The following is a 17,307-nucleotide window of genomic DNA, read 5'->3' on the forward strand; positions in this document are numbered from 1 at the left end:
ATGAAATGAAAGAGGTGATTTTGCATGATATATCACACATAAATAAGGAATAGGGAAAATGCAGATTGTGAACACATTACGTATTTTAAAGCCCTCGACATTTACTGGGAAGGAGAAAAGAACCTTTTCTAGTTCTAATACTGATAGATAATGAACTTAGTGTAGGCATGCTCTCACAAACTAAAAATTACATGAGAAGCATTTTATGTTAGAATTATTGCTTACCTTAAAGTGAAACTTCAAGCTAACTAGAAATGGAAAGCTGATTGCTTGAAGAATTCTTTTTTCATTTAATGTGTGTTCCACCTGTTTTAATTTCACCACCTGGATATTGAGAGCAATAGATTGGGTGAGTATAGACATCATTATATCACCAAGTCCTTAAAAATTTAGAAAAAATAATTTAGTCTCATCAAGCATCTATAATAGTAATGAGAATAACTTCAGTATGACAATGAAATAAATTATTAAGGTAGCATGCCTGATTTGAAGGCCGTTCAAGTACACAATGGAACTCAGAAAGGCATCACCACGTGAAGACCACTTTTCAAATGAAAAACTTGATTAATAACAAGAAATGGGATCGAAACGAATGCTAGGACCACAACAAACAAAAAACTGGAACCTGTTCAACCTTACCTTTCAGCCTTATATTTGTGGCCGACAGGTGGGGCCTTCAAAATAATTTATTAGGGAAAAAGCTACCAGTAAAGAGAATTAACATATAAAAAATTACATTCCTGCCATCTGAATACTTCAGAATTTTTAGAGGCTGAAAAAATCTAACAAAAATAACAATTATTTAAATAAATAGGCATATTATGACTGAAAATTTAACTTTGGTACAGGAGAACAAATTGGTAAGATAGAGAAATGCAAGTGAAGTAGGCTTAGATGATAAATGTACCAGCCCAAATTATGAAATATTTCAGTCCATTAGCAAGGAGGCCACTAAAATGTCAACACTACATTCCGTTACTTTTCCAACCTCTATACCCAATTTGAAGGGCTGTCATATTTACGCAATATTTTTTGTCAGACAGCCTGTTCTAAAATAAGGAAAATATCAACTACAGATGGAATTCCAAGTGCTGCATGCCACGAGCATGCCAAGAATGAAAGAATACTGCCCTCGAGAATGAACACAGAATATTTAAAACATAAAAAAGGTAACTGATACATGGTGATTATAAATGGCTTCGCCTATAAATTCACAATATAATTTTGGTAGCTAAAACAATGGCATTTCAAAATTACAGCAATTTTAAGACTAAACCATGAAGTTAACAATTAATTTCACAAAATGATGTACCATAACTACTTCATTTCTTTAAACATACGGTGAAGTTCACATCCTAATTATGTAACATATTATACATCTCTCATTTTCAGCAATAATTTCATAGCTGCGAAATATGAAATTTAGGTCAACATGTCCTGATCCTTTCATAAGCACTGTTGGTGGAACGGTTCAGTTTTCCCAGTGGCAAAGTATGTCAGATTATTTTTCACTGGTTAAAGCCTGAACTTATATCATACAAATGAGGAGGAAAAAGAATGAAAATTAGTGCACTTCAGATGGAATTCCAAGTGCTGCATGCCACGAGCATGCCAAGAATGAAAGAATACCTACTGCCCTCTCGAATGTCTCGAAATGTCTCGAATAAAAATTCAATTCAATGCAGTTAACACATATTTTACTCCACGTAAAGAATTGAGTAAAAATATTATCTCAAAGATAATGTCATAACAAGAAGAAAAAAATAACACAACTTGGAATTTTACAACAAAAACTTTTTTTGCACTGCTGAAATATTATATCGCAAATTAAATATCCTCTAATATTTAATTAATTCAATTAAATGAGAAGTCAAATATTGTAAGATTGTATATTTGGTCATTTGATGAATGGTAACTGTATTTTAAAAGTACTATGTATAAGCTTACCATTAATCTTTAAATATAATAATTTTAAAAGAAAAATAAGAACTAAATCTTGTGCTTCTAGCCATTACTCATTTACAAGCATATCTAATTTGCAGAATATTCACTTACTTTCTGTTTATCTAATATTTTCATAGCATAATATTCTTTGGTTTGCTTATGTTGCACCAGCATAACCCTTCCAAATGAACCCGTACCCAGAGTCTTGATCCTTTCGAAGTCATCAAGACTGGCAGTATTCTGTAACAAAAAGACCACATTTCATTAACGACATAAAACAACAAAACCTCAATAACCCATTGTTAGATAAACTATTTTTTTATAATCCAAAGATCACTTCTCTATCTAGTAACGTTGCTAGTGCCTGCCTCTATTCCCTCTATCCCATTTTTCCACACACCACAGTTACAGGGACTATTTGCATCGAATGAGCACCAAAGATGCAGAGAAAGCATGACATTCAAACCAGGGTCACACTGATAGGTGAAAGGTTGATGTAGTCTCTATCATTACCCAGTATGGCTTTACCCTTCAAATGAATGAAGTGATGGGATTATTGGAATTTTACTGCACAACCCTTAAATCTCTACATGCCGATACATCAGATCCAGGTGTAATTCAATGGATAACCCTTGTTGTAAATGTAAAAAATATATGATTATTTTAATTTAAAAATTTTTATTTAAACAGCAGTATGGCCCTAAGAATAAATCTAATAATCAGGATTTTATTTTGTGAAATGGCTTTGCAAAATATACTTTTCCTCAAAATTGAAAATTTCCAAAATCAAGCTTAAGTTTTCAAATAGTGAAAAAATGGATATTGCCGTCACGGATAGTGAAAGGGTTGAGTTATACTATGGAAAAAAAAATAAGCCCATAAAAATGAAACACATAGTTCTAATCCTATTCCATATCGGAAATGCATAACACACATGAATGTTTTCCTCAACATAGGTTCTAAGAATATGGTCAGCATATATCGCACAGTGTATCAACTATTACCTATGCAACTGTACATCTAAACTTAACACACTTTTAACGACATAGTAGTAGGATATATAATACCCTATATGTCTGAATATAGTCCTCCCTTTTTTTCAAAAATGCCCAAGGTAAAAGTAAAGGGGGGGACAATATTCAAACGCATTTTTTTTTTAACTTTTCCCAAAACTGAAGCCTCAAAATTAAGAGGGGGACTATATTCAGAGGGGGACTATATTCGGAGAAATACGGTAGTTGGTGTTCTTACAACCCCTGATCCAAACTAAGCTTCATTATAAATAGTGCATGCGTATACATTATTAATGCATACCAATGTGTACTTAAGAATAAGGCATCCAATAAATGCAAACATGAAAGATCCTACATCTATTAATCAACGTTATTAAACAAAACTTACCACAGTGACATAAGCCAGCACATAAAATTTATGGCATAGATATTGAATTAAAACTGTTTCCAAAGTTTAAAAATTACACCAATTCACCGCTAATCACAGAATTTTAGTAAAATTGAGTTTTTCCACAAAATGTGTGCCCTCTAAACTTTAGATAGCTCATTGGCTAATGAGAACTTGAAGAAGGAAACACCAAAATAAAAGTTGAGATTAAAGTTGGGCAAATACTAACAGCAACACCTCAAAAGAATAGGAAAAATGAAGAGTGTTCAATATTTGAATTCTAGAATAATGATGGCAAAAAAGAATTCAAATCTTTAAAAACCTGAGAAAAGTGATTCTTATCTATGTTTGCAGCCAAAGCAAGAAGTAGAATTGTAGGTTGAAGATTTTGATGAATCTGAATCCGCAATCTCTCTCCCTAGTCCTGTTTCCAGTCCAGATGCCAATCCTTGACTTTCACATGGTTCCACTGATTCGGGTGGCAACGCTTATGTACCACTCAGAGAGTTAAAACGCTTCAGTTTCACATTCAGTAAAAAACCAGTATCTCGTCCAGTTTGACTACTATGAACCTCAGCAACAGCACCTCAATTGGCTGGCTAGCAGCTAATGGGTTATAAGTAACTTACTTGAAAATACAAGGCATGGTATACTTGAATTTGAGAAATGACCATTTTTCCTGTCTGTTTCTGCTTCCAGAAAATAATTAAGAAAAGAAGAATCATTAGAACAATACTTAAGTGACAAATAATTAGTGGCCCAGTATTCGAGATATTCAAATATTTGTCCTGTCTCTGGCACTGGCATTTCAAAGATAAAACTTGTCACCGCATAAAAATTTAGTTCCCCAAAATACCAGTAGTCAGAACTGCTTTTGAATTCTTGGCTATTCCTGAACCCTGAACTAACCTCAAAATCACTGAACAAATAAATATTTCACTCTTGGGCTGCTCTCGCCTGAAAGGGCATATGAAGGTCACTCGCCAGAGTATGACAGCAGAAAGAACAAAAAGGCAAGAAATCATCACCCCTGCAACTTGACTGCACCAAGAGCTTCTTTCGACATCATACAACATCACTAAGAAAATCCCGTACATTATGTGAACAACAAATGCAAAGGCATGCAAGCCAAAAGTAAAAGAGCTACCACCTATGAGCCATTGTTGATGACTTTAAGTACCGATACTAAGTATTAAGTTTATAATGAAATGAATAGAGCTGCCATTTACTTCCATTAAGCTTTAATTAAAACATTCAACATTTTCAAAAATTGAGTTAGCCAGATGCACATCATTCGGTGGAGCGAATACAATTAAAATTAAATTACTGTATAAAAAAGTAACTACTACTTCAGGAAGTAATTAAGACAAAGCTCTCAACCAAATGATGCACATTATTCATAAAGTCGGCAGGTACAGAGCTGAGGGATACTCACTGTAGGATTCTTTTTCCATTTTTCTTCAAATTCCTCCTTCGCTTTCTCAAGGAATTCCTTAACTGCAAAATAAAAAAAAAAACTAAATTACACACATGTATAATAGCCTTTAACATAAACAGCATAAACTTAGCCATCATGAAGCATGGTGTGAATTTCGCTCCCAAAATTTCATTATTTTGTACTTTTACCATTATTAATTGATTGTAAAGATCCATCAATTGCATTGTAAAAATGATTTCACCATTTATAGCAAAATTAAAGAGCAAGCAAAAACAGAATTAGCTGCTGACAGTTGCACACTTATATGGGATAAATAGTATCATTAATCATTAAAGGGAACACTTCATGATGCTGAATACAGAATTAATTCTCAAATCCAATATTGTAGTTAAGAGAACAAATTTATTTATTTACTTAATTACATAACTCATCATGTTACTTATGGTCTACTGCCTCATGCAAGAAAGACGTGTACACGATTTGTAACCCAAGGTTTATTATTACCAAAATGAATACCAGCGTATAGTATAAACACTTAAGTATGCATTGCAAGAAAGGGATGAGTCCACTTTCTACGATCCGCATGAGAAAGAATAATTCAAGATTGTGCCGCCATTAATGACCACCATGCTGTGGCTTAGCTATAATTAGTTGAAATCCAATGGCAGTTGCAATAAATATGGCCTACAACTGAAAGAATGCCCAAGAATCAATAGTTTATAGAAGCTCATTCCTTCGCTGCACAAATACTTTCACCACTTCTCACACATGTTGCACCTTTGACCCCTCATATTTGCTCATTAAACTAATTTTTTTTTCTAAGTGACAGAAATCTCCTAAAAGCAGAAAAAACCATATAGATTGCCTTTCCACAGGATTAACAAATACTTATGGACAGTTTAGCAAGCCAATTATTAGATTTTGAATACTCCATCCAACCAAACATATTCTACTGACATTAGAACGCTGACAACATCATCTGCTACTGGACCGGAAGTGTCAGACAATGAAGAATACTCTATTATTCTTTTAAATGCTTAACATCCCAAAATTACATTAACACTAGAAATGGAACCCAATAAATTGTTACTCAAACTTCCTCGATCTTTCCATATCTATGGCAAGTGACCACACTTCTGTAGGGTACCAAAAAAAGATAATGGGCTCCGTTACAGTCACTAGTTGTAAAACCTTTTAAAAAAAGTTCTTAGCATTGGCATAAAGTAGTAACATTTTTAAAACTGCAACGGTAACAGGTAAAAAATACCCAAAATGTAATCGTTACCGATAACCAAGTTACTTTGCCTTGAAAACATCTCTGCTGGTGAAAAACACAAATTTGGCATGCACAGAAAACCCCGCCATACTGAAACAATTATTCCTTGTTACTAATGCCACCCGACCTCCTTAAAACTATCTGTCTAACTTTCAATATCATATAGGCTTGTTAATTTACCATTAAATGTAACCAATTTCAAAGGTGAACTTTCCACCAATAGGTTCCTTGCAGTTTCAACAGCTATAGCTTAAACTCTGGAACGAAATCCTACTGAGAAAACTAGAAACAAAACCTATTTTACAGCTATGTTCCCTTATCCCTATTAAAAAAAATATATAAAAATAATACCGATAATTGTTTGAGAGACATTTTTCCAATAAGCTAGCTCATTAGTTCAGCAAAGATAAACTCAACGCTCCACTTTACCACCCTGGTACTATTGGAAAAATTCTGCGCCGTAACGAAGATAAAATCAACTCCTCCGTCAATCTGGTACATATAAACCAAAATATGATTCTTATAACATGAGTAGCATAAGCCAGAACTGTAGAAGCTTCAGTACCAAAGTTGGAGAACACAAAAGGAATTGGAAAAATTTTGATGAAACATTACTTCTAGCCGAACACTTGTCACTTCACATAATCGCAAATTCCATCGAGACATTGTCCACCTTGAAAATAATGGCACAAGGCCAGACATTATTGAACAATTTGAAATTGTGAAAATATACCTGGATATGCTCATGAATGAAAAAATTTAGCAACACACTCTCCTCTGCTCAAGATCCCCTTCCCGAAAACAAATGGTCAAATTCCTACCCCAATCTCTCTCTAGCCAACTCCATCCTCTATGGGTTAGTTTTTCCCTGCCCAAACACACACTTCCTCCACCCCTAGCCATGTGCAGACCATTACCTCCCTCCCCAACCCCTGCCCTCTCCATCCCCACCACCCTTTCAGACACTTTTCGCCCCACCACCTCCTTCCTCCCACTTTCTAATGATATGCCTGCTTCTCTTTCTCCTCACTCCTTCTTATACATGCCCCTTAGCCGACCCATTTCCCTACTTTACCTCATTTCATTCTTTTACAGCTATGACTGCTTTCCTCCTCCTACCCCCGTTTTTTCCTTGTCCCCTTTACACCTCTCCAGCAAAAATGTGATGCTCTCCTGTATTATGTAGCCTAGCAACAAATGATGGATTTTTGAGCCAAAATGCATACGGAAAAATCAAATAACTGTAAAAAAGTGCAATTGTCATTTTTACTATTATATGAATAGAAAAATATTGATTGATCCTAGGTTAACATGTATTTTGTGAGAATAGACTTAAGTTTGTTATGCATTCTATTTCCCAGCACTCAAAAATTCTTCACTTCAAATTATTTCCCAAATAACGTTACCCACCAGGAGTACTAAATGTATCAAGTGTGCCATCAGACAGGGGCGGATCCAGGATTTCATTCTGGGGGGGGGGGGGGCACAAGGATACCCCGTAATACAAAACGAACGCAATGATAATGGGACCGCATAAAAAATCTTACATATTTTTATGTGTCTGGGGGGGGGGGGGGAGGCACATGCCCTCATGCCCCCCTAGATCCGCCTATGCCACCAGAGAGAACATCACAGTTGTACAGTTAGTATGGTGACAAATGATTTCTCAGGCTATATTCCTCATCCTCAATGAAAAACCTAATTATATAAATCAAAATATATCTCTGTAAGTCTCAATCCATTTAAATGAAAGTAATTCACAAGATCAAAATTTTACTCACACTCATTCCAGCAATTGTTCTACACAAAAATCATTTAATCTTGATCATACAAAGAGCGACCAGGCATATTGATTTCATTTCTACACCTGTAGATTCAAATTAATAACTTCACCACTTTTGAACAATTAATTCTAATAAGTTGGTCATAAAATGACAGCAGGGTTGAACTTTGAAGTTGTATTCCCAAAAATACAGCTTTTACAGCATTGTACATCTCCCTAAACTGCTGTACAAAATTTCTCAAACAATTCAGAGTACAGAGGGTAAATTTCCCCAAGTGGACATGTCATTTGCATAGAGGCCATCAGGTAATGAAGAGGTTTGTCCTTCATAAAGATAGTTTCCTAAGGCCAGCTAATTCATAAATAGAATTTGGAGGTCAGATAAGGTCAAAAGTATAGGGAAAAAAATAAATTTCAACACAAAAAAAGTTGCTGCTATTCTGAATTAAGGCAATCCTACTCAACAAAAAATAGAGGAGAATTTGAATATGCACAGACCTCAATGCTACTTCAGTTAGGAGCCTGATAGAACCACTAGCTTTTGAGTTTGAAAAACCATTACACAGTAAAATATAAGATGACTAGATTAAGCTTAAAGAAAGATCTAATACCATAGATGCCATTCTCAAATAAGAGGAAGTACTAAGAGAAGAGAATATTTTTTAAATAGCCAATAAACGATCCACTACAATAAGTAATACCTATAAAATTCTATGTATCAAATTTCATTTCATGCCCTCATCAAAATTTTAAATAGAATAATTTAAGAAAACTAAGGTTTGGAGGAAAATGTGGAAATACTCCATAGCCAATTAGAACTTTCAATTTGCTTCAAAAAAGCATTTACGTGCAAATAGTAGATGGGTACACCTTTTACCATTACATCTGGTAATCTACATTGAGATATTTTCTTCAAAAAAGATTAAAGAAACTTAGCATTTAGTATGCCCCACATGGATGGAATTGACATAGGTTCCAATACTTCACCTTCTCTTAGTTGAAGGTCCAAGTATAAATACCAAGTTTTAATTTCTACACAAAAAATCATAACAGATTCATAAAAATCCTATTGGTTTTACAAAGTGTAATTCATGTAAGGAGTTACCAAGGTAAATGTATCATCAAGGTCATTCTCTCGAATGTTGCAATTTGAGAAGTTGAACTGTACTTCTAAATTTCGTAAAAAAAAACAACATATCATGCATAAATTGTGCCCTCCTCGATATATGATAATTAAAAGGTAATACAACTCTGCTGGCACACTGGCATTAACAGGGATCACAGCAAAAACATACACTATACCAGAATCATGACAGATGCAAAAAAATAAAATGGGCATGCAATTCAAAATTAATGAGCAGAGCCGAGTGAACAAGCAAAACAATCCTACAACTGAGAGGTGAGAAATGTAAAGGCAGCAGCATGAAGAGGTCACAGAAGAGACCCTCCCTCCCCGAGTCTCTTGTTATGCTCATTTATCGCGCACTTGGAAATCTAAATTCAAGCATAATTTTGGCAAAAATGTATTACAAGAACCCATTAATAAATCCCCAGACTGCAAATAAGATGCACTCTCATTTCAAAGTAACTTGCTTCTTTAAGAACAGCAAGCACACTAAAATTACTCCACTCATATTCTCATACTGTAAGTGCTTCCACATGATAAGGGTACACTGTGAAACTGAAAGAGATCAATGACAAATATCACAGGTGATAAATTTATCAATGACGTGGTATTTCACAAGCTGAGGACAGTCCCCAGAAATGTTGTGCTGTCCCCAAAAGCCTCGCTCAACAAAGGAAACCCTACATGTCAATGATAATAATTTGTGTCACTCATCAAAATTAGATTCCTTAGAGATGTAATATCAGGAAAGATGAGTGATTAATCATTGAATATTTCTAATCAATGTCATGAAAAGCAAGAAGAAATGTCATGAAAATAGATTTAGAAGGAATTAGGGCCATGAAAACGATAAATTGAGAATAAAGACCTGCCTCTCATAAAAATGAAAAAAAAATTGGACTTCCAAGTAGAGCAAATGAACAACTATGTCGTTCCCCTATATTCTTCCAATTATATACTCCGACAAAACGTACACATATTCCTTCTAAAATTCATCCGTCAGAGAAGCTGATAAACTTAGGGTAAGTGAACTACATTAATAACCCCCAGAAGACCGAATAATTAGGTCTTAAGGTATATTTTGCCGAAACGACCCAGAAATTCTCTTTAGATCATCGCAACAGTAAATTGAACTTCACTAGCACAATTACGACCTATAACAAAAATTTATAAATAATCCCTTATGCTTGACTCGTGAAATTTCCTACTAAACTAAATTAATTTTTCTTACAAGAGAGAACTAGATGTGTAGCCCAATTAATGGCGCAATAATGGCAACTACAGTTCCTTATATATAGTAAGATTTAAAAAATATGCTACCTTCCCACCACAATGACGAATGTCGTTATTTAAGTTAAACCCTCAAATCATTATAAAATTAGGTAGCGTACGCACGAAAGCCATTCTGTAGCTCAAATTCAATAAAAGATGCATTCCCTCGTATCTCTTCAGCCTATACAATAACATCTTTAGCAACGTCCTAACACGATATCCTGATATCAAAGCCATTAAATCCAACCCGTAACCATAACGTTGGTGATAATATAACCGCACTCGCGTCATTATCTGGTACAATCCTTAAAGGTATTGGATTTGACACCAAGAGCCTAGCAATAATAGTATCTCATTTGGGACAAGCAGTCAATGTTTACATCATGATTGGAGGATTACACAACATAAGCAATAAATAGTCCAAAAAGACGACCAAGTTAGGGCACTATTTCCGTCTAATAATAGCCCAACTTGATATTAATAATTCGGCATAAAATATAGATACAGCAAAATAAAATAACGTCTAAATGATGACATAAATTTTAGAAACTTGAGATAATTGTGTAAATGGCTATAACAACACATGATAGTAAAAGAAATGCGTATATTGACTACGAGAGAAATTCACCCGGTGAAGGGTCTTACTGAATGAACGAGCTTTGGAAAAATCGCTAAATCCTAAAGATTTGAGACTGTTGAGGACGCCATATTTGGAAAATTTTAGAAGAATCGGTGGAGTAAGTAATAGGGACAAAATTTACGTCCACTACGATCCCAACTCCACCCCCCTTAATGTTAGCGAAATGGTGCTGTAATACACAGGGGTGCCATTGTGGCACGGTTAGATTCCCTATAATTAACACGTAAAAGAATGAAAAGTGCAAGTACTGACGCTGCAAAAGTGGAAATGAAAGTAATAATATACAATAACTACATTAAATTCCATGTTTATCTGAAAACAAAACGTTTTCAGTTTTACATAACAAACGAATGATGTCGCTGCGGTCGCTAAGTTGCTTTTCCAACCTAAATTGCTCAAATAAGTTATGTACAGTATTTCATTAAACTGATATTTTTCATGTAAGGCACTCGGAGTAGTACTGACATAACGCCTAACATGACAAACATCTGAGCAAGGACAGGACAGTCAACAAAATCGTTATCAGGTAAGATTACTATACAAACAATCGTCTTAACAGCTGACTCACTGACGGATTCATTATTTTGTACCACAAAAATAAATAGAAGGGCAAAATTAGAGATTAGTTCCTAGTTCTTCACATTATTAGGTTGTAGGACTGACTTTAATAAACAATTATCTTACCACTCTCAGCAGAATCAGCCTTCTTGTTGGTAGTGGTGGTATTTCCCATGGTTACACAAGTAACAAATTAACTTTCCGCGATCACAATGAGGCACAGGAGACAGAGGTGCAGAAATAAATTTACTCTTATTTCACTACATGAAGGCGCACCACTTCAATTATTTGTTGTAGTTAGGAGTGAAGAAGCGGTGAATGACTATACTTCCACCTACCACATCGAACTTCAGTATAAATATGTTGATAACATGTCCCGTCCTTCCTATGCTTAGTCCGCATTCCATACGTACGCGAACATACAAATCCTCTACTGTTTCTTAACAAAATAGATCACAATATCACTGCTTCTATATAAATTCCGCGATGAACGATGTGCCAAAATGGCTACCACAACGCGTAACCCAGCTCTCACTCGGATCTCTGAGAACAGCGATGTCTGTGGGGAACTCAAGTGAAGCCAGCCGGGGTGAAGCCAATATATATATATATGTATATATACACACACATACACCCGGTGAAGCGGTTTCACGTATCTCCGCTAGATGGAAACCTATGTCTATCAACCGAAGGGTAGTTCTGGGGGGCGCACCGAAATTCACTGGCAGCACTCGCAGTACTGCCAAAGCGTTCCAAAATCTGCTGGCAGTACCGCGCAGTAAACAATGACGTCACTTAATTGATGACGTTTTCTTCCGTTGGAGCTACTGCGGCTACTGCAGCCAAAGGGACTGATGTACTTATATTCGTGACTGCAGCCCACGACTGACCGTAGTCATTGTTCGCTTTTTCATGGGCGTACCCAGACTAAAACTAGAGGGGGGGGGCAAAACTAGCCTTGGTCGTTCAAGTTGTAACTTTTTTGCACAGAAAAGGTTAATGAAACCAAATTTTAAAGGAAATTATGACATCAAATTTTTAGTTTTTATAATATTTTTCTTGAAAAAAATAATGATTTTTATTTTAGTTACATGTCTTATACCAATATAATTTTTCTTCAAAAGGAAAATTTTGATCATAACTTTTGTTTTGAACTAAATTTATTTTCGCTTCTAGGGGGGCAGTTGGCCCCCTCTGCCCCCCAATGGCTACGCCCACGCGCTTTTTTTATAAAACCAGTCGCTGTTTTGTTTACAAACACATTACACGCGCCTAAATTAAAAATATGGACTCACTTCAATATAATATAGAAAACTGAGCAAAAATGTCCCTCTACAATTCTTTCTTAAAGAATTAGGAAAATCAATACGAACCAACGGTATCCTACCAAGAATGGTAACAAAAAAATTCGTTATGTTTCTCTACACTAAAAAAATAAAATTTACAGTATGGGAATGTCCTCCCATTGCAACCGCTTTGCCAATGCTGTATTTTCCATTGAAGGTGTGAAGGAGGTCGAGGCGTTGGCGCTCTTGGTGCCCTCCCACCATTCGCACCCCCAACCCTTGAGGATGCTTCCTTAAAGTTCCCATTCACCATAAAAGGTACAGCTTTAATGATCCTTCAATTCATTTTCCAAAATACGTAGTTTCAAGGAAGGCCTCTCAATGCTCTTTTCCCACATAGGGACTAATTTCCTTGTAAGCAGCAAAACTACATTGGGCCTATGTCGGCCTTATCTAAGTAGCTTCCAATAGAGCCCACATTAATTATAACCAAATTTTTATGAAAAAGTAACAGAAAAGTTTTTCTCCATCAGATATAATGTCTAAATACAGATACAGTTCAAAAGGAATTTATTATATTTTAGGATATGGCCTTCAACCGTCAGCATTTTTACCTTGCAATTAGCATAAGGTGGCACGTAATTTAATTTTAACCCTTATCCGGCCAAAGAGGGTCCAACGGGCCCTAGAGCCTTTATTTCAAGTTATAACATGTGAACAAAATATTACTCTGCGGTGAAATTCAATGAATTCGTTCATACAAAAAAATTTCATAAGAAAAATGTTTTTAAAAATATTGCTTTAATGTTTATGGTAGATTAAAAAATTTCCTCCGTAACCGGGCAAGCTGGGTCCGATGGACCCTTCACGCACGCCATCAATTGCACTTCATTTGAGGGTTAATATAAATCGTAAAATGTTGTCATTTTACAAGTATTAGTTTGGAATTTTCTGATACACATTTACATGACCCCTTGCGAGCTAACGTGATTGCGTGTGGCAAGAGGTGAGCGTTCACCAGTTATGCAACACTCTGCAGTTGGATGCTTACGCGCACATTTATCCAGTTAGAGTGAGTTTCAATCACGGGGTTTATTTTAGCTATTAAGGTTGAAAAATTCAATTGGTGTAGGGGACTAGGTGGGTGATGAATGAACAATACGAACAAACATCATTAGCTGCACCAATAAACGAAGGATGGGAACGGTATTTTCATTCTTTCCCTTATTTTTATCGTCCTTGGGCGGCCGCAGAAGGGCATATGCAAGGAGAAATTTTCCCTCATTAGGGTCGAGTCACCAGGTAACCCCTAGAGAATGGTCACTGAAAACGAGCCAGGTGTTTCCTAAAAACTCATTGATCCTCAGAATTTCTTTGCAGCGTCCATTCTAGGACATTAGGGATCAAAGAAGGCATATCTCCTGCCATCCAGAAAGCATGCATAAAATGACGATTCGAATTTGAACATTCCGCTTCATAATCACTCGTCTAAAAATCCTCCACCAGTATTTCACAAACCTAACACCCTGATACTGTCCATCCTTCCCTGTTTTCTTCTTCTTCTGCACCCCCTGCCAATCTCACCACCACCTTTCACCTCTGCATCCCTCCCCTCCATCCTCCTTTCCAGTGGCGCCGACTCCATGAGGCTTGGGGGGGCCCGAGCCCCCTCAAAAATTCGTTATAGGGGTGAGGAAAAAATGTGTCATGCTTGTCGATCTTCCCCGGAGTGTTCAGATATCGAGATTCGAGTTATCAAGGTTCTAAAGTTGATAATATGACTTCTAAAATGCTTAAAAAACTTAAAACTCACTACTTATAAAATTTTCCGGGGCAAGGTCCGCCGTTTGGCCCCCCCAATATTTTTTGTAAGTCGGCGTCCCTGCTCCGTTCCCATATAAACTATGGCATACATAACAAAAAGAATTGAGTGTTGCTGAGCAACGCACTTGAAGGCATATAAACTGTTGCACATAACTGATTCCGATAATATTGGCTTCTATACGGAACTTCCGCCTCAATGTGTTATTCCCTTTGCGTAAAAGTAGCACAGCTATCGAAGTGACGGCAAATATTAACCATTCTACTTCACCTTCGTGAAGTAGAATGGTTAATGGCACAGATAAGCTCGATCAGGTAGGAAGTAATTTGTATTTTTAGAGAATTTCTACGAACTAAAGTATTTTTTTAGTTCTTACATCATGCCTGGACAAAACCTTTTGTCTCAAAATGACATACTGAACATCGGAGAAACGAGTGACGATGACTTGGATAACGAGCCAATGGAAGAGGAGATTTCCAATAAATATGACATTGACATGAAGAGCATTGCTTGGTTTGGGTCGAATAGTTGGCAAGCACCTAACTGAGCCATTCCAAAAGACGATCAGAAATATGAAGTGTGCCCATTATTTCACTGATATGGAGTTTGCATACAGCCTTCTGAACAATGGTCTTATTCTTACTGGAACTGTAAGAATGAAAAGCCAATAAAAATCCTGCATTTATTTCTTCATTGTTTGGTTTCACCGAAAATGGTGCGTTAGTATCCATAGGCGGATCCAGGGGGGGGGGGGCACGGGGGCACGTCCCCCCCCCCCCCCCGGACCCATAAAAATATGCAAGATTTTTAATGCAGTCCCCTTATCATTGCGTTCGTTTTGTATTAAGAGGTATCCTTGTGCCCCCCCAGAACAAAATCCTGGATACGGCCTTGCTTGTGCCCCCCCCCCAGAAAGAAATCCTGGATTCGCCCCTGTAAGTGTCATCTTTATCCAAGATGAAACGTTGGTCGGTATGCGGTGTGGATGATTATACTGATTCAAATTGAAATGCTGGTAACCGCTATTCAAGGAGACTTATATTTATTCAATGTGTATCCAAGAATCTGGTTCAGGTCCACATTGAAAGATGATAAAACGTGGGTTTGTCTTGCAACATAATTATGGCAAAGGACATTTTTGATGATGGCATTTTTGAGCCAACACATTTATCAAATTATTATGTAACAAAAAAGAGATATTCTATATGCCATATTCAAAAGATCATAAGCAAAAATAAATGTGTAACAATTGTGAGCGATCGGTGTGCAATGAAAATAGTGACGGGAAACGCGTGTGTAATAAGTGCAACGAGCTTTGAGGGTTATCCCAGCCTAGGCTTTTTGATGAATTTTTACCCCTAACAATAAGTTTTGATGTAGTTACATTGACTTGTATCACAAGTAAATATTAATAAATTGTATCTCTTATGTTAATTGATTCTGAATTTTAATTATTTCCACCAGAAGTCATTTTTATGAAGAGTGAATCATTATTATTTCAGACAACAAATTTTTGTTACTAATTGACATGTAAATATTTAATTGATGACCATTAATGTATTTTAAAGCATTGATTTTGTATAATTTGGCATTATTTGACAAAACCGAATGATATTTACACAGACAGATTAAACAACGTGAACGAAAAGAAAAAAATGGGCCAGGAGGGTCCAATGGGACCTGCCTGCCCGGTTACGTTAGAAATTTGAGGTGCGATTTGGATAAGGGCTAATCATGAGAGTATGCTTCTTCCGCAGAGAATAAATGATACACACAGCAATACTGCTGAAACGAAGAGTATAATCCTCTGTCATTCCCATGTACATTTCCGTACAAGTAATATGATAGCGTAACTTATAAACATTTGTTCACGTTGAAGTAGAGAAAATTGTGTAAAGTTGATAACTTTTTTAATATATATTTTTTTTTACTTTACAGTTATTTCATAATACCTATAACTAAATAATATTTAATTATTATGGTTTCAACGTCAAATGCAAATATTTGCAAGACTTAAGAGTCAGAACACAGGAAACCTATGTACTACGTATGACTCTGATCTTGGTTAAAATGATACAAATTGACTTGCTTTTCTTCTCCCACATATTAGCTTCTACCTGATTAGCCGGTCTGCGTTGACTCCGCGCAGAATAGACTAGCCCAATGTTTTATCGTAATTGGTAACGGAATAATCATATGCAATTACGCCAAATAGAGACATGTCAAAATAAAAATTTCACAACTTCCCATATCCGACTATGGCGTGAAAAGAGCTAAAACAATTGATAGAAAGGGGCGCGAAACTAATGAACTATTCGTCACATCAACCTTTCAGTTACCTGCCCTGCCCGAAAAGTCAGTGGATATTTCTTGAAACTTTTTCTATAGAATTCCGAAGACTTTAGTACACAAGCTCCTTGAAGTTTTGAAACACTTTTTTAAGGAATTCCAACATAGCTTTAAGGAATTTCCTTAAATAATCTAGGGAATCCTGTAGCAGTTTATGCTGAGTCACACAGAATTCTTTAAAGCACCATGCAGAAGTTCTTTGCCATAATTTTCTTGTGATAAGGTTATGAAAAATCTATAATTCTGTAATCGTAACCAATGTTTTGAAAACTTTAAAGCACTAGTTAAAGATAAATATTTTTTTAAGTACTTACACGAAGAGAAAAATACCTGAGCGAAATCATCTTAGTGACACTCTGAAGTTTCTTAACTTCCCAAATAAATCGAATTCAAAGGAATTCTCACGACTTGT

General features: G+C 36.0%; 1 protein-coding gene across 4 annotated transcripts in view; it reads right to left on the bottom strand.

Annotated features, from left to right (window-relative positions):
* The window catches only part of LOC124171922 (cAMP-dependent protein kinase catalytic subunit 1), a 349,628-nt gene that overhangs the window by 38,585 nt on the left and 293,736 nt on the right, over positions 1 to 17,307 (bottom strand). For 2 of the 4 annotated variants that reach the window (XM_046551347.1, XM_046551346.1), the window contains exons 3-5: positions 4,781 to 4,842; positions 2,056 to 2,184; positions 226 to 324 (exon numbers count right to left, since the gene is read on the bottom strand). In XM_046551347.1, coding sequence (XP_046407303.1) covers positions 226 to 324; positions 2,056 to 2,184; positions 4,781 to 4,842 — 290 coding nt within the window. Of the gene's footprint in view, positions 1 to 225; positions 325 to 2,055; positions 2,185 to 4,780; positions 4,843 to 11,564; positions 12,026 to 17,307 lie in introns of those variants that run through there. The other 2 variants (XM_046551349.1, XM_046551348.1) reach the window with 2 other exon arrangements.

This window comes from Ischnura elegans, chromosome X (assembly GCF_921293095.1).
Source record: "Ischnura elegans chromosome X, ioIscEleg1.1, whole genome shotgun sequence".
NCBI lineage: Eukaryota > Metazoa > Arthropoda > Insecta > Odonata > Coenagrionidae > Ischnura > Ischnura elegans.